The following is an 18,008-nucleotide window of genomic DNA, read 5'->3' on the forward strand; positions in this document are numbered from 1 at the left end:
TCAGTTTTTCTGTTGTTTAATTTTTTTCCACTCAACAGTCATTTGAAAAGTCACACATGCACAGATACAGGTGTATAAATACCAGGCAGAGCTGTGCCCGGGCCGGGGGATCCGGAACCGGATCGGCACCTGGGGACTAGAGCACCACGGGCCGACAGCCTCCTTAGGGCAAGGGGGTGGGGATGCAAATGGGCCTGATGGGGAAGACAGGGAATGGCCCCCTGATTTTGGACCATGATGCTAGCCAGGAATTGAGGTGTAGCCGTTGGCCACACGAGCCCAGCGACACAAGAACTGGTGCGACCCCACCATACTCATGTGTAAGCCAAAAGAGTAGGGCTAGGATTTCAAGGCAACTTGTGGTGGGGGGCGGGAAGGAGAGGGGATAAGATCTGTGGGTTCAAATTAAAAGGCTGCAAAAAGGGAGGGAGTGGAACAGTCAGCAGGTGAGGGAGAAGCGTCCCCAACCCTGTTAGTGGGAGCCCAGCATCCAGCTGGATGGGGTTGGAACAATGAGGGGATACGGCCGTGTGTAGGGGGAAGGAATCAGGACCCCAGGGGGCAAAGAGGCAGGGTGAAAGGCTGCTCTGGCGATTAGCCCCAGTTCCAGGCACGGGTGGGGAGGCCGAGGGCCAGACCCCCAGTTGGCATGTCATTTGGCACCACTGAAGCCATCAGGCTCAGGCCAACTCATTCCAGCTGTGGGGCTGGCCCGGCGGTTACAGAAATGCCCACCCTCCCCTAGCACTGGGCCACTCCGGCATGTGGGGAGTGGAGAGCTAGGTTCCTTTGCCCACCAGTCCATATGGGGATTAGAACTACCGGACAGAACTCCAAAGAGCCAGTGACACTGGCCAATAGCGACCAGGGCCAGGCTGGGGCCGACCCCACAGACAATCCCCCTTCCCGCAAGCAACTTGGCGAGAAGAAAAGGGGAGGGACCAACTGATGGCCGGAGGGAGGCCAGCAGCCACCACCCCCTCTCGCTGAGAACCCAGGTGTCTGAGCAGCTTGGCAAAGTCAACTGGTGGCCACCATCTAAGAAACCCACGACAAGCTGCCACTCAGCTTCAGAGAGGCTGCCGCATGTAGGCAGGGATGGGGACAAAAGGGGCTCTCTCGGGGGGGGGGGCCATCCCCTCTAGCTCCCTTGCTGCTGTGACCCACTCACTGGCTCTGAGCAGGGGCGGGGTTGGCCGGCCTCGTGATGGGTTCTACCAAGCAGCAATGGGCCTGCCTCTCTCTCTCTCTCTCTCTCTCTCTCCCCAAAGGCTGATTTCTTGTCCCCCGATATGTGTTCGTGTGAATGGCTTGGATTGGAAACAGGACCCCCAGCCGGCGTGACGCTCGCCATGCCAGCCCGCAGGGCCGGGAGCCCTCTCTTGGAGAGGCTAATCAGTGATCAGAATGGGTGCGGTGCCGCCCGAACGAGGGCATGGGAGGAGCGGGCCCTAGCGGTGGTGGGGGTTTCACAGTTTCAGACAGCAGAGCCTGGCTCCGATCACGCGCTCCTTCCGATCAGTGGGGGCTTCCACGTGCCCGCTGGCAGCAGGACAGATGGGCTGAGGGGAGCTCTGCTCCGGAAAGGGGGGAAGGAGATTGGGGGTGAATCCACCGCTGATAACCTACCAGCGCTCACCAAGCAGGTAGGAGCGGCAGATGAGAAGGGGTGGACACGAGGCTAGCAGGAGAATTCACAGCTGCTCTCCCCGAAGCCACCAACAAGCTGCAAAGCCGGGGCACAGCAAGGACCCCCTGCCCAAGGCAGGTGGGCGGGGCTGGATATTGTAATGGCTGGGGGAAGAGGCGATTTGGCCCCGGGCCTGTATAGTTTTGTAGGTGGATGAGTCAATTTCTTTTAGGATGGGCTGCAGCCGAGATCAGCACCAGACAGCCAGGCAAACAAACCAAACCCCACACACACACAGGCGCGCGCACACACACACACACACACACACACACACACACGAGACCTCGTGGGCTCCCGCCCCAGTGCCTGTCCGCCCCACCTCACCTCCCGTCCTCCCGCCTGGCCGCTCGGTCCCTCAGCATGTCGCAGGGCAGCACCCAGTTGTTATCGTGTAGCCCCACCCGGCAGCCCGGCGTGTCCTTGTCCGTGCGCCGGCAGCACATCCAGTAGGAGCGTCCGTAAGGCAAGTCGTGGTGGTAGGGCTTGGGGTGCCAGCGGCAGAGAGACACGTCCCCCTTCTCGTAGTGCTTCTTGCACTGCTTGCAGGGGTCGTCCCGGTACAGCGGGTCCCTGTTCCAGCGGGAGTCTGTGGCCTGCACGCCAAACGTCTCGATGATGGATTTGAAGTAGTGGCAGGTGCATTTCAAGGCGGCCAGCGACTGGGTGGGGAGGTAACTGAAGATCTTCACCATGATGTGCTCGGGGAGCAGGAGCATGTACTGGCGGGGCTCCAGCAAGCGCTGGATCTTGAAGCGGATCTCCAGGAAGTCGTGGGAAACGTGCCGGTAGAGGCGGCACAACGAGGTGTCCGAGGCCGCCGGCTCCAGCCCGGGCCCGTCCGGCCACTCCACGCCCCCCTCGCCGTTGTTGTTCTTGCTATCCAGGAGGGAGCCGGCAGCCTCTCGGGTGTCCTCGGGCCGGGGGGCCTGGGCGTGAAGGAAGAAGAGCTGGCCGGGGGGCGGATCCTCGCAGGCGGAGCACAGCCCATCTGGGGTGGGGGTCCCCACCGTCAGACACACCGTCTCCTCCTTCATGTTCTTGGTGCTGTCCTTGCCGAAGAAGACGCACTGATCCACCACGCCCGTCACCACCACGTCCACGTGGAAGCCGGCCACGCAGTCCCGGGGCGTTGCCGCCGGCCCCCCCAGCTTCTCCCCAGCCCTGCCTTCGGGGCCGGCGTCCAGCTTGCCCGGCAAGGCCTGGCTCTCACTGCAGCTCATCTCCAAGTCGGGCGGCTCGCTGGCCCCATCGCCCTTGGGCGCAGCACTGGACAGCAGGAAGTCCACGTTGTTGGGCAGGGAGTCGCGGGAGGGGCTGATCAGCTGGTAGAGGTCGCAGGTGATCTTGTCCTTGGCATGGGCGCCGGAGCCGGTGGCGGGGCCCCCGGTGCCGCAGCTCATGAACATGCAGTTTGGGCGGGCGCCGGAGCCCACCTCGGGGGGCGAGCGGGGGTCCCGGCTGCTGGAGATGCGGAAGGCGATGCGCACCTCGCCGGGGCTATGCTGGGAGTTGGTCACGCACTCGGCCGCCTCGGAGCACAGTCCGTTCTGCCGCAGGATGCTCCGCTCCTCCTGCTGTGACTCAAAATGGGCCACCGCCTCGGCCACCCGGCTGCAGTCCTGGCCCCCCCCTCCGCCCACCACGTTCTTCTCCCCGTCCGCCTGCTCCTGATCCGCCGACAAGAACACCACGGGGGAGGGCGGGGCTGCCGGCGCCCCCCCAGGGCAAGGCCGCGAGTAGCTCTGCAGAGCCAGCGCTGTGCGCTGCTCCACCAGGGCCACCATCTCGGCCACGGAGAGCAGGTCCGTGTCACCGCCCGGCTCAGCGTGGGCCTCCGGGCACAGGTACACGTCCTCCGCCTCCTTGCTGCCCTCCTTATCCTTCCCCGGGCACGGCTTGCCCTTGCTGGGGTCGTGCGAGCGCCGCCGGCGCTTGGCCTTGGAGCTGTCGCTCCCCCATTTGCCCTTGACCTTCATGGTGCTGGCGCGGCTGCTGCTGCTGCACTGGTGGGCCACAAAGAAGGCGATCTTCTCCTTGGTGTTCCCTGGCTTGATGACGTACCAGGTGTCCAGCAGCACCCGGCCCTCCTCCCCCTGGCTGGGGCTGGAGGAGACCAGGGGAGGCGGTGGGGCCGGGGCAGGCGGGGTGTTCTCGGAGCAGGCCTCCCCGCTCTCCTCCCCCTCCTTGGTTTTGCAGGCAAAGTCCCCAAAGGGCTTCTTCACCAGGCTGCCGCCGCACGGCTTATTCTGGGAGTAGGTGCCGAAGGGCCGTGGGCACCACAGCTGGATGTGCGAGAAGGTGTTCTGATCCATCCCGGGCTCATGGCACAGGCAGTGCCCCCCTAGCTCATGGCGCTCTGGTGCCGGACGCCGAGATCTTCACCGGCTCGGAGCCACCTGGGGAAAGGGAGAGACAGACACTGATCAGCAAGGCTGGATGGAAACGAATCGGTCTGCCAGCCTGGGAACCAGCCCAGGGGTTCGCCCACTCCAGACTCAAGGGTCTAGGAGTATGAGCCAGCCCATAACTAATGCCACCTAGCCTCCACCACAGCCCACCAGCAGGAGGGGAGACCGACGTGTCCTGGCCCAGCACCAAACCCCGTTGCTGAACCCCCTGCCCCCTCCCCCGGCTGCCCATAGGCCTGGCTTCTGCCACAGCACAGGTCTCTGCTGTCAGCGCAGGTTTCTGTAAGGGGAGGGGTGGCACTTGGGATCGTCCCCTTTCAAGATGGAACAAGCACGCTAGGGGAAGCGGGTTGGGGGCTTCCATTCGCCCAGTCTCCTGAGACGAGGAGGAGGGGGCAGCTGGCCAAATGGAAAGGCAGCAAGTTCCTAAGGGGGCAGAGGGAATACATGTTCTCACGGTGTGCCATGAGCCTGCGGGACTCTCTGCCACAGGAAACCGTTAAGGCCAAGAGCAAAACAGGATTGGTCACTACCATGAGGGAAAAAAAACAGTGCCCAGAGCTAGAACAGCAAGTAATGTGCAAAACAGGGCTGGGAGCAATCAACCCTTGCAGCTCAAAGTTACCGTAATGAAGCTCACATGCAATGAGCACTTTGCAGGCATTAACAGCTCAGAAGATGCCCTCCTACCCCACACATGCTGTCCACCCCATCTCCCTGCACTATGGGGCCTTTCACCCTCCAAAAGTCCCCATGGTGCCTCTCAGGTCAAGTCCTGCTCTTGGTTACAGGCAGTACATATCACCACTGAAATGCAGCTGCCTCTGGGGCGGAACATGGGAGCTGTTTAACCACACACAGCCACAGGACAGCTGTGTGGGACAGGAAGTGAAGTATCCCCCATCAAACTGAAATGGCAGGACAAGCTCCCAGAGGCACAAGTCTGAATTTTGCACAGACACTGGGGTTAATCCTTCCACTTAGCGCAAAAAATGCAATGGGTTTTTCTTTTAAATGGCCACGGTCTCAGTTTCACGTATTATCGGAAAGATGGTGTCTCTGGCAGCACAGCACCGGGGCCAGCCCTGACTGCCAGGGGAGAGCCCCCTACTGAGCCCCCACTCTGCTCCCTGAAGCACAGCGCCCCTTGGGGCTGGCACTGGGCTCACCCTGACTGCCAGGGGAGAGCCCCCGTCCCACTCCTTGTGGCACAGCGCCCCCTAGCACCACGCTGGGGCATTGGGGTCACCACTGACTGCCAGGGGAGAGCACCAGCCGCGACCTCCTACCCACGTACTAACCAGGCAGACCCTGCCTAACTTGTGACCCCCTCTCTGGGGTCAAGAGGCCAGACGGGGATGAGGCAGGAACTCAGGCCCCAATGAGAACGTACCCCAACTCTCATGCCCGCAGTCTGCCCCTGGAGAAGCGCTCCCACCTGCCCCCAGGGGCTCATGCCCACAGCCTGCGGCCCCCCTACCAGGATGCATTCAGGTATGAAGGAGGGCTGCATCCCTTCCTCTGCAGCCTAAAGCCCCCAGGGAGGCGGGACAGAATCCCAGGCCATGCCCCCAAGGGTGGACAGGCTACAGGGCCCCCTCCCTGATGCCAGCTCTACCCATTCGGCCACGCCTGGGCAAACCCCAACCAGGGACCTCTTGCTAGCAAGGACAGCCAGGCACAGAGCCCCCCCGCCACAGGACTGTGGTTAGAGGCTGGCCACCTGCAAGCGACACCAGACAAGAGCACTGGCCCAGCGCCAGCTACGTGCCAGTCTGAGGCTGCCCGTGGCTGGGCTGGGTTCTTCTTGGAGTCGATGCTGCTCCCTACACGTCCAGAGGAGTAAGTCACTCGCTTCCAGCGAGCGCAAGCACAGCCCAGCACGATCCACAAGGGAAGGGAGACAAGACTTGGCGCAGGGACATGGTGACTCCACGGCAGAGCCAGTAGAACGCAAGAGTCCGGACACCCGGCCCCCCCACGACTAACCACTAGGCCCCACTCCCCCTCCAGAGCCAAGAAGGCAGGAGTCCTGACTCTCAGCCCCCACAGCTCTAACCACTAGACCCCACTCCCCCCATCCCAGAGCCAAAAACAGAACCCCAAGTCCCATGTCTTCACCCCCATTTCCAAATGCTGGGGAAAGGATGGGGGTGAGTTATCCTTTGACCTGATGGTATCTTCATTTGACAAAATAAAATACTGGGAGCAGCCAAAGTTGCCCGCTGGGCCTAATCTGTTCCTGCGGGGCGGGCCATAGATGGGGTGAGGCGCTTTGACCCACCAGAACCAACTGGCTCTTTCAGTACCTCTGGGGGAGCCAGAGCAGGCAGGTGGGGAGGAGAGAGGGGAGGCGGTTTGAAGTCGGGTTGTGCTCCTGAGGCCGCATCGAGCCTCACTTATCCCGGGCATGGTCGCAGAAGCGATTTGCACATCAACCAAATGCCCGTGTCTGAGGCAGCTGCCTGTTCGTTGGGACGAGTTCCTAGGAGACAGACTGAACAAAGAACCCGCTCCCTGGGCCAGCGGGGCTAGAGACGCACAGAAGAATTAATCAGACCAGGAGCCCATCTACCCTGGTATCCTGGCTCCAAGAGTGGCCTACACCGGCTGCTTCACAGGGAGGTGCAAGAAACCCCCAGTGGACGATTATGGAATAGCTGCTTCGGGAAAGTTTCCTCCTTCCACCAGCCCATCAGTTAATGATCAGTTAATTCTCTGAGGCACCAGATCTTAGACCCCTCCAAAACTTGCACCTATATCCTACCATATCTATCTGTAGGCGGTGCCTTTATCCACACAGATGCCCAATCCTTGTCTGGAGTCATCCGAACACTTGCCTTCAACGGGTTCATGTGGCAATGAGTTCCACAAGCTCATCAGGTGTAACCTAAATTCCTTTCATTACACATTCAGTTTCACTATCCTGCCCCTGCTAGGGAGGGGTGGGACTGGGGAAAAGAAACTTGCATTTGACGCTTCACAGGTTGGGGGCACTGCAGGAGCCGGGGACAAAGCTCTACTGAGTAGCCGTCTCCTCTCATAAACTCAGGCGGATCAAGGGGTAGCAGCCAGGAGCCCTCACAGGAGCTTGGGCCAGTCAAAGAAAGGTGACTTCAAAGCAAGGATTTGAGGGCACGGATGGGCTTCCAAGAAAGAAAACATAATGCCAAAAAAAAAAATCCGTGTCAACGTGACACTTAAGGTGGCAAATCTGAATACATGGGAGCCAGGAAAGGCACCTGCCCAGGTTCCCTTGGCCACTCAGCTGCATGGCGCGTCCGAAGCACTCAGAGACGGCCAGTTAAACTCCTCCCTGTGCGGTGGGTTACACTGCCAGCAAGACAGAGACCCAGCCTGCCAGGTGTGTGTATGGGGGGGTGGGGATGCAGAAATCCATGCAGCATTGACAGCCATGGGCATCAGCCGAAGAGGCAGGCCGGGGGAGGGCGGCAAGGAGTCTGATCTGTCACTGGAATTAAAAGAAGGAGACGTCAGAGAAGCATTTAAAAGCAAGAGCTGGGGAGCCACTGGGGCAGCTGGAGCATCCCACCAACACCCCAAGCCAGGCAGACTGCTCCAGCGGATGGGGCCCAGGACTCCTGGGTTCCATTCCTAGCTTTGCCCCAACTCAAAGTGAGACTCTTAGCATGTCACTGCCCCTCTGCGCCTCAGTTTCTCCATTTGTAAAATGGGGGCATCAAGCCTTTGAAGAGGTATGGCACAGTGGTTCTAGGTACTGTTATGCTGAGGGTCCACAGACCATGCTCACCTCAGCAACAGGAGTCCATGGGACTCACTGCCACTGGCCAGAGCAGCCTGCAAGCCGGCCTTCCACTGGGCTCTGGAGGGAGCATAGCTAGCGGCGCCCTTTGGATCACAGACAGGCGCTGCCATAACAGATCAGAGCAGCGGAGAAAGGCATCGAGTCCTGCGCATGGCCACGGCCAGCACCAGACACTCCCAGAAACCTGAGCGGAGAACGTGCAATAACCGACCCATGGCGGAGGCTCTGCCTGACCCGGGGCAGCGTAGGGCTGGCTTTGGCTCTGGCTCTGAAGCTGGGGACTAGATCCTTTAGCTAGCCAGCCTGCAGCTATCCCTATGTTCAGCTGAATGGCGATTGTTTGACTCCTACAGCTGGGACAGGGGCAAAAACTGCCCCACAGAACACCAAGCCGCCCCCCCGCCCAGCAGAACCAGGTTTGACTCCCGCACTTCAGGCAGCGTTATTTTAACCATGCACAGAGCAGCATGATCCTGATGGACAGGAGATGGGACAGGCCCCAGACCTGCCCCCCAAAGGGCTTATCTGCTGGGCCCTTTCATCCACACCACCCTAAAACTTGGGAGGTGCCATGCTGCAGGCAGGAGAGTGGTTTGGGGGTGGGGGATGAGGGTACGACTTGGGCCCCCGCTCAGACCTTGCCCGATTTCCCCCTTGCCTCTCCCAAGCTGACTTGCTTTTCGAGCTCAGAGGGGCCGGTTGTTGCACCTGTCTGCCCCACCCTGAGGGACCCAGGGTCTCCAGCTGGGGCATCCCTCCCCTAAGAGGAGCAATGCATTTCCCTTCCCCTTTCCCTGGTTCTGAAGCAGACTGGATTTGGGGGGTGGGGGGTCCATTTGAAGTTAAAAACAAACAAACGGCTCTGGTACTCGCAAAAAGAAAAGGAGGACTTGTGGCATCTTAGAGACTAACAAATTAGCGCATAAGCTTTTGTGAGCTACAGCTCACTTCATAATGCATCTGATGAAGGTGCCACAAGTCCTCCTTTTCTTTTTGCGAGTACAGACTAACACGGCTGCTACTCTGGCTCTGGTACTAAAAGCCAGAATTTGGGAAGAAACCAACCCCAAGGATCAGGCCCATGCCAGAGATCCAGCTGGGTCTGCCTCAGCTTCCCGCAGGGGGCTAATAGGGACCCAGCCCCCGGCGCTGGGGGGGCGTCTGGCGGATAACGCACCGCGCTGGGAGTCCTGGGTGCTCCACCACACAGCGCCCCCCTCCCCCCAGGGGGGCAACCTTGGGCAAGTCACTTAGTCGCCGCGTGCCTCAGTTTCCCCCCTCACCTGTAGAATGGGGCTAATCTTCCTTCGGGGGGGGGGTGGGGGGAGCTGCACCCTCACGGCACAACAGGCCCAGGCCGGGAAGTGGCGAGTTACGAGCCCGGCGTGTGCCCCGCGAGGCGGGCCCCGGGGAGGGTTCAAAGCCCGAGCTCCCAGCGCGCCCCCAACCCCCGCCCCGCCAGGCCCCCTTACCCGAGCCCCCCAAGGCCGGGGGGGGGGGTCCGATCCGCGCCCGCTCCCAGCTGCGGCCCCCTCCCTGCTGGGGCCCGCCCAGCCACAGGTTGCAGCGCAGCCTCCGCGGGCGGGGGGAGGGGGCGGGGGGGTCGGCACCGGAGCCACCCAGGGCTGGGCTGTGCCGGCATCTGCCCCCCAAGGGCCGCCGAGCTCCGGCTGCCGGGGGGGGGGGGGCCGCCCGGTCCTTAAAGGGGCCGCGTCCCCATCACTCGGGCCCGCCGGTCCCTACAGTACAATAGGGGCCTTTGATCCCGACCTCCCCCCCCCCGCGCCCGCCCGCGCCAGCCATTTGTTGACAGACATATGCATGGAGCTGGCAGCCAATCAGAAGGCCGAGTTTGGGGCATGCCCATATATGGATGACAGCAGAACCTCAGCCTACCCAGGGGCTTCCCGCTTAGGGAGCGTGGCGCTGTTCCCCAGCCTGGCAGCAGGCGCAGGGCCGGGCCGGGCCGCTGGAGGGTGAGGGATTATCCCAGTAGCTGAACACATGGAGAATCCAGCGCCAACGCCCCCTCCTTGGCCTCGGCGCCAGCCTGGAGACACAGCTTGCCCTGCCAACACCCGCCCTGCCAGGGAGGGTCTGCCTGCCACCCTCTGGCTTCGGATGAAGCCTCACTAGGCCGGGGGTCACCGCGGAGCTGGGTCGGGTGACCTCGAGGTGAAAATCTCCAGCACGAACCCCACTGTGAGCCATGCGCACCTCTCAGCGCTCCTGGGTCAGGGCAGAGTTGGAAGCAGGAGCCCAGAGGGCCCGGGACAGCGGCACAGACCAAACCCCAGTGCTGCTTCCATGGGCTGTAGAGGCAGCATCCAAATTTTAGGGTCTTTCCCCATCTCGGTTTCCTGGAGCTCCCTGGTTCGGTTTGGCAAGCCAGCTGGGGACCCGCAGCGGGCAAACCTCCCCTGGAAAGCTGGGGGGCCTTATCTCTTCATGGTCCACACGTGACCTGATGCCGCAACGTCCACCTGACTCTGCAGACAGCCTGGAAGGATGGCGAGGTGTGATCCACTCAGCACTTGCATGCTGGCCCAGTGCACGTTAATTGTAGATGGGAAGGCTGCTCGGATCACCCAGCCCGATCTCCTTCATAACCCAGAGTAGAGAATGTACCCAGCGGATAGTAATTTTGGGGGAGCTAGAAATAGATACACCCCAGCTGCTGGAAAGACTCCAAGCAACGGAGAATCCTCCAGCCCGTTATCCTGGGGTGTCCTCCTTCCTCTACCAGCCTTTCTGCAGCAGCAGACACGCTCCTTGGCCTCAGGGCTGACGCCACCTTCATACTGCTTATGCTCATACTACATCCACAGGGAGCTAGATCCACTGCCTGAGCCCCCAAATCTCAGCTGTACGGCAATACCCGGCAGATACCTCTACAGCACACACCTCAGCTAGCTCCCCTTGACCTATAGCCACCATCCCACCCACGCACAGAGGGAACCCAGATTAGAACCCTGGTCCTTTCATTCTGTAAACACTTGACCTCCTGGAGCCGGCAGCAGTAAAATCTCCTTTTCCCTCTCTAGGCCATACACAAGCCCCCGGTGGGATTACACAGTCTCTGTCCATCAGACCAATCCCTCTAATGCGGCCATACAGAAATGGCAGAGCCAGAGGTAGGATGTACCCTGAACAAGGAGGATTCCAGGCTTCTGTGCCTGTCTTAATTGTACCCCCCCTCTGCCCATGTCTGGGCACACTTCTGAGCTCCAAAGAAACCCCTGCTTCCCGGGATGATGAAGGGGTTGCGGAAGAGCCGCAGCCAGGCCGGCCTGGCTGGAGAGATGTTGGCAAATATGGAACTTTGCACGGTTTCAGTCCCGGTCAGTCTGGGACTTTGGTGTCCCTCTCTGGGCATCTTTCCATTGGAAACTCACCCGAAGAGGGCACAGACTGCGAATGGGTCCGGGGCACAAGCTGCCCCTGGAGCTGCACAGCAGCTCTGTGGAAGGGGGAGACACTGGCAGCTTGCGGTTCAGGGTCGCCACAAAGCAAAGATAAAGATACGCAAGGAAAGGAGGAGCAGGTCAATTACGGCCTGAACACCAGCTTATGGAGAATTGCCACCCAAGCCCCTTCAGCGCCCAGCCAATGCTTCTAGAGAAACCTCTGCAAAAAATTCATCATCCTCACACCCCAGCTTGGAGGCACCAGGTCCCCCAGCAAGTCCGTGGCTGAGCCAGAATTAGACCCAGTGCCCTCTCCTGAGATTTTCGTTATTACAGTAGCACCCCTTAGTGGTGGATCAGTTCCCCAGCATGGTAGGCAAGTAACAAAGAGAGAGCCCTGAAGAGGTCACTGTGTAGGTATCACATCCACCTGTTTGCCAAGGGGGGCTAGTCAGGAAAAAATCTGAACAGGATACAAACAAAGCCTTAGAAGACACCTCCAACCACTCCCAAATACAACACCCCCTGTGCCAGCTTCCCCCGTTCCAACATCCCCGCTTCCTTTCACTGGTTTTCTTCCTCTCTCCAAGTCCAATTCAAAGTTACCCTGAATTTTCACTGCTCTCTGGGATTCCTCCATCCCCAACTTTCCTCCAAGCCAGGTCTGCTCCTGTGCCATTAGAACCGCAACTCAGAGGAAAGGAACCGAGAAGCAGATAGGGCTGGAGAGGAAGGCTAGAGAGGAAAGCAGGTGAGGGAGGCAAGATGGTCCCAAGTGAGCCTAGCGTAGACGCAGTATTCTGGACCCCCAAATTCCGAACGCCAGGAGTTATGACAAGGCACGAGATCTCAGCAGGGTTAAGGACCGGGCTAGTGAGTTCTGCGACGCCCCTTTAAGCCAAGATGGTGCCATCTGCCAGTCTCCCTTGCCTTTAGACGCCTCCTGAGCGTTTCACTTCTGCACTTTCACTTACCAATTTGAGATGTTCCCTTGCCTCCCTGCACTGATTGACAAGCTGCATTTAAAGGGACAGCAGCCCCTGGTACACAGGCAAGTAGCTCAGGGAGGAGTGTCTGGGATGCCTGAGAGGAGAGGGCTCCATAGATCTAAGAATTGAAACACTCCCCCCCAAAAGACCTTGCAAGGGCAGAGCCGACGCCCTAAGCTTCCAAATGAGGGGGATTTACCAGCCCTGCTCTCCACACCTGGCTCCTCGCCCACCACTCCACAGTGGGTCCCCCCATGACAAAAGCTGGCTGCCGACACCTGTAGCCAGCGGCATAGTTAGATCAGACAGGAAGCTGCTTGAGCATCCCAGCTCTGCTCTCAAACTCAGCCCAGGTCCCCCCAAGCTCCAGCAATCAATGAATTTCCAGGGTGCCCACTGCTGCAGCATCTCGTTGCTTCTCCGTAGCTGGGCACCCAGTGAGAAGTGGGCTCCCGGCTCTAGGAACGGGGTGGCTGAAAGCAGCAGATGCAGCGTGAGAGGTGTAGCGCTTTCTGCTGCAGTCCTAGAACAATGCTCATGGTTTGCTGTGTTTTCAAAGCCTTGGTCGTGCGGCCACCTCTCCTCAACCCAAAGCCAGCCATTCAGACAACCCACCCCTGGACACGTCAGAGACTGTGATGAAGAGGGTGTTATAAGTACCAGATGGAGGGATAGCGTCATGCCCCTTGCAATTAGGCCTGACGCTTCAAAGCAAAGGGATCCTCTCTCTCCTCTGAAACCTCTCCCTATTCAGTATCTCAGCTGCCCTGAACTGCACAATGACACCAAATGCCACCTCTTTGCACAAGATCATCCTAGCCCAGAGTTTCGATTAGCCTCAATCCCAGCCACACCTACGGGAGCGTCTGACTCTGCTGAACCTGGGCTGGTCTTGTGATGCTCAGCAGAGGCCTTTCCTTGCCAGGTGACAATTGTTTTATAGCCAAGGCGTAGGTAGGAATTTGACATTTATGAACTCCCACCCATTTGATGCACGCAGCTGCACACCCCATCAGCTCCCCAGGCATCTAGCACACAGGGGCTGGAAAGCAGAGGGGTGGTGGAAAGCTGGAGATCAAAAATGGTAACCCCAGGGCATATCTCTGAGCATGCTTAACGCACCATGTGTCATTCACCTATGGAACTCACTGCAGCAGGGTATTACCGAAGCAAAGAACTCAGAAAGGGATTAGGCACTAAGGGTAAGGAAAGCATCCACTAGGATGAAAGTCACAAGGGCTACTGAACCTCGAGTACCAGCGCATTTGCCAAACAGTTTGATCTAGCTCAGGTATTTTCAGGGAACCCTTCAACACCAGTTTTTTGAGGGTAGGAAGGAGAGTATCCTCCCTCTCCAGTGGGAGAGAATGGTACAGTGCTATCTGATTGGTCAGTTGAATAGTGGGGGAGGAGGGGTTTACCTCTTCTTGAACCAAATAGGACAGGCTACTGCTGGAATCAGGACTGAACTGGAACCGACCAATGGTGCAGCTAGCCCAGTGCCCCACCTGCTGCAGTAGCAGAAGAGGCCAAAAGGACATCTAGGTGCAGAAATGTCCGGAGAAATGAACTCACAAGCTCGACTCCGAGCTCCGGGAGAATATGCTGGAGTCAGAACTCCTGGGTTCCGCTCCCAGCTATGGCATCGACTTGAGCAAGCCCCTTCCCGTCCCTGAACCTCAGTTTCCCCGTCTATAAAAGGGGATAATACCTGCCTTGCAGGAGGCTGGCCAGGCCTGGCTGATGAGTATTTGCAGCAAAGGTCCTGAAGCAGAGCAAATGCTGGTTGCTATTTGGACAGTCTCCTTCCTCCAACTGAGGAGTGGGTTCCCCTTTTGGGCCAGCACTTCCCCAGAGCTTTTCTGGGCAACCCATTAGCATCAGCGTGCCTTCCTCCTTCCAGCTAACCTCATGACCTCAGGCCAAACCAGAGGGTTAGTGCGCGTACGAACCCCGCCTCCGGTAAGAAAACCCACTTCCTACTAGGAAACGCCCTCAGATCATCCAGCTTGAGCGCCTCAGGACTCAGCCAGAAGGCAGCACCTTTGCCTAGTCTGAAATACAAGCTGGGTTCCAGGAACATTTCAAGCTCTTTTGATTTGTTTGTGTAAGGCCTACACAACCCATTCATGCTTCGGGGGCAGCACCCACCTTTCAAACCCCAGCCCAACTGTGGGGCATGGACGAAGCAAGCTGAGCTGTGAAGGAGGAAGCACACACACAAGAGAGTCTAATTTCCCTGTACTCATGGGGTGGGGTGGAGGAACTGTTTATGGCATTTCTATCCCGCTGATTCTTGTTTAAGCTCATAGCCTGTGCCATTACTGAGGTACCTGAGCAGCTAATGTCCCCCATGTCCTAAGCTGAATGAACTCTGAGGCCAAGATGCAGGTTAGCTTGGCATAAGGCTGTTACCTGGTTCACTTCCCAGTTGTTATACTGAGCTTCTTTCCTTTCGCCTCCTTGCCTGCTGCCCCGAGAACTCACCAGCCATACGTCCTCACCAAACATGGCTACCCCACTTTGGACCCTGGCGCTCCACTTGATCCCACCCTGATCAATACACTACTAAACATTAGGTAGTGTTTTTTCAGGCAAAGGGCTTCAGGAGGTAGGGCAACTGGGGTCTCCATTATACAGATGAGAGAAATCAATGAGCAGAAATGAAGTGACATTGCCTCGGCGGCAGAAGAATAGAAAGAACCCAAGTGTCCTGCTCTAACCACTGCACCACATTGCCTCTGCTCCATTTCACACTCTCCACTCCAACAGCTTAAAGACCACTTTTTCGGGGGATGGATTACATGTACTTTCAGATGAGAGGGGGCACTGCAGTGCCAAACAAGGGCTGACAGAAGCTGGAGGAGCCATGTTTGTCATGGGAATATGGCCAAGAAGCTGAGAGGGAGGGGAGGGTTGCCAGAAGTGGAGGAGGCCATGTTTGTTATGGGCACATGGACAGGAGGGTGAGGTCAGTTTCCAGACTCCCAGGATTTATATAATTACTGTACAGTTACTGAGAAACAACCACATAACTGTCATGCAAATCAGATCTCCATAGCCAATCCTCCCTGCCACTGGGTTAAAGCCAGCAGGGCCTATCCTGACCCAGACCAGATGGCCCAGCAGCCCAGGTGTGCAGCCCCTGCTCAGGGAACTGCACAATTGGTGTACAGGTAACTGTACAGCCCCTCCAATTGGCTGAAAGCACGTCTACACTGAAAACACTGCACCGATGCAGCTGTGCCGCTATAGCACTTAAGTGAAGACGCTCTTACACCAACAGGAGAGAGTTCTCCCGTCGGCACAGTTAATCCACCTCCCTGAGAGGCAGTAGCTATGTCAGTAGAAGAAGGTCTCCCGTCAGCATAGTGCTGTCTACACAGGGGGTTAAGGTCAATATAGTGACGTGGCTCAAGGGTGTGGATTTTTCACACCCCGAATGATATAGTTACACTGACATAGGTCTGCAGTGTAGACCTGGCCTGAGGAAAATTCAGTGCCAGTATTCTGTGTAATCCACCCACCATCCCTTCCCTAGCTACTGTGGGGCAAATTGACACCCTGCCACAGCTTCATTTACAGACAAACAGCAGCTGCCCCAGCTCCACACAGCCCTGCATTCGGTCCTACTCAGCGCCCCAGCCTCAGAATGACAGGGCTCTGGACCACACCATGCTCAGCACAGTCCGTGGCTCACAGCGATGACATCCCTTCGGGGAGCCCACCCACCTTTGCAGCCCTGCCTTTTGAAGATTGGTTTCAAACTCCCTAGGACAGCCTCAGCATAGGATGGGAAGACCAGTGAGTTTGATCACACCTGAGCCATTCCTGTTCCAGGCCTGCACCTTGCAATTGCTCTGAGTGCTTTGCCCAGCCCTAGTTTTAAAGGCCCCACTTGGGGAGAGGCCTCCGCAGTCAGAAACGTCTGATGGGTGAGAAGCTTCCCCTCATACTCAACCTAAATTTCATTTAATCCCCTTACCACTCGTTATACCCATCTGTAACAGCCTAAATTAGTCCTTTCCCTCCTTGGGCATTTCAGCACTTCAGGGTTTAATTCGTAATCCCACCTTGTTACTTAGCACTTTTCATGAGTAAATCTCCAACTGTTTTACAGAGGATGTCCGAATCCTTTCCCCCGTTTTACAGATGGGAAACCAAGGCACCTAAAGGGCTGTGACTTGGCCCAAAGTCATCCAGCAGAACAGTGGCAGAGCCAGGAAAAGTTATCCTGACTCCCACCCCAGTGCTTTATCCACTAGACCCCATTGCTCTCCATCCCCCAATCCTGCAGGGAACTCCCTGCCAGTAGACCCCTTCATCCGCATGGAGCTGTAGGAAAAACTGAGGTCTTAGTCTTCATTTAGTCAAGCCAAATATTTGATTTTCAGCGTCGCTGCCCCGTACGTCTATCCTTTCAGCTCCCTATGGCTGAATTCCCTCCAATGCATTAATAGCTTTCTGGTAAGGAGGTGCCCAAAGCAGAATAGGATCCCAGGTGAGGTCTCCCCAGAGTTGTACAGAGGGGGTCCTCCCTGCAATGGGATGGCTCTCTGGGTGCCGCTTCACAACTGGATCCTTGTTAGTAATCATGATGCTTAGTACGGTCGTATCTAAAGACCAACCAAGAACAGGGCCCCGTTGTACAAGGCGCTGTATAAACAGATGGCCCTTTCCCCAAAACACTTAAATTGAACCAGACCAGACAGAGAAATCCCCATCTCATTCGCTGCCCACCAGCAGGAAACCACTTACCAATGAGCAGGGGTGAGGGGAGGTTCGGGTTTCAGGAGGCACAATTCCCCACCACACCGTGCATTACTGATGGAAACCAGTGACCGGGTCACGGGGGGGGGGGCGGGGGTAGCAAGGGGCTTGCAGGCCACCAAGGAAGTGCCAGCCTGGTAGGGCCTTGACCACAGGATGCTCAGTGAGCAACACACACGTAAGGGCGCAGTCCTTGTAACTCACCGTCAAAAGTCAGACCCTCCCTCACCTATCCCCCTCCTCTACCCCATTCCCCAGGAGCCCCTCCCCTCTGCCCCAGATCCCCCACAGCTCATCCCTTCGGACGCTCCATAGCCCCATGAGCCCCCACCCCCACAGCCTCTAACCCCAGCCCGGCCTAACCTCCCATCCCCATGCGCCCCTCCCCCACCCTCCCAGCCCCATCCCCTATATCCACAGCCCCCACCCCCACAGCCTCTAACCCCAGCCCGGCCTGCCCTCCCATCCCCATGCGCCCCTCCCCCACCCTCCCAGCCCCATCCCCTATATCCACAGCCCCATCCCCTATAGCCACAGCCCCCACCCCCACAGCCTCTAACCCCAGCCCGGCCTGCCCTCCCAGCCCCATCCCTATGTGCCCCTCCCCCTCTATCCACAGCCCCCACCCCTCTCCTCGCTCCCCAGCTCTTACCCCTGGACAGGGGCCAGGCGCGCTGCCCCCTCCCCCAGCAGCAGCTCCTCCTCCTCCCAACGCTTCCGGGTTAAACTGCGCAGGCGCTCCTGCCCTCTGCACGCCCAGGGGTTCCCAGCGCGTCTGCCGCCGCCCCGCACTGCATTCTGGGGACTGTAGTCTCTGGTCCAACCAGGGGCATTCTGGGGGCTGTAGTCTCTGGTCCAACTAGGGGCATCCGGGGGGCTGTAGTCTCTGGCCCTCTCCTCGCAGCCCCTCCCTATACTGGGCTACCTCGAAGCATAGAAGATCAGGGTTGGAAGGGA

General features: G+C 58.4%; 1 protein-coding gene across 6 annotated transcripts; it reads right to left on the reverse strand.

Moving 5' to 3' along the window:
- FBXO46 (F-box protein 46) lies at positions 1 to 17,897 on the reverse strand. 6 transcript variants are annotated; one of them, XM_038381923.2, is made up of 3 exons: positions 9,358 to 9,677; positions 6,866 to 7,570; positions 1 to 4,086 (listed from the first exon to the last, which is right to left on the reverse strand). In XM_038381923.2, exon 3 carries the CDS (start codon positions 4,000 to 4,002, stop codon positions 2,011 to 2,013), a length of 1,992 nt encoding a protein of 663 aa, XP_038237851.1. In that variant the 5' UTR covers positions 4,003 to 4,086; positions 6,866 to 7,570; positions 9,358 to 9,677; the 3' UTR covers positions 1 to 2,010. The 6 variants fall into 6 exon arrangements, with proteins under 6 accessions (XP_038237851.1, XP_038237852.1, XP_038237853.1 ...); XM_038381924.2 differs by lacking the exon at positions 9,358 to 9,677 and adding an exon at positions 9,169 to 9,302; XM_038381925.2 differs by lacking the exons at positions 6,866 to 7,570; positions 9,358 to 9,677 and adding an exon at positions 17,704 to 17,897.
- Between the last annotated feature and the right edge of the window lie 111 nt (positions 17,898 to 18,008).

This window comes from Dermochelys coriacea, chromosome 23 (genome assembly GCF_009764565.3).
Source record: "Dermochelys coriacea isolate rDerCor1 chromosome 23, rDerCor1.pri.v4, whole genome shotgun sequence".
NCBI lineage: Eukaryota > Metazoa > Chordata > Testudines > Dermochelyidae > Dermochelys > Dermochelys coriacea.

Bases quoted from the DNA above. Each gene is read 5' to 3' on its own strand.
- FBXO46 (XM_038381925.2), bottom strand. From the start codon at position 4,002: ATGGATCAGAACACCTTCTCGCACATCCAGCTGTGGTGCCCACGGCCC.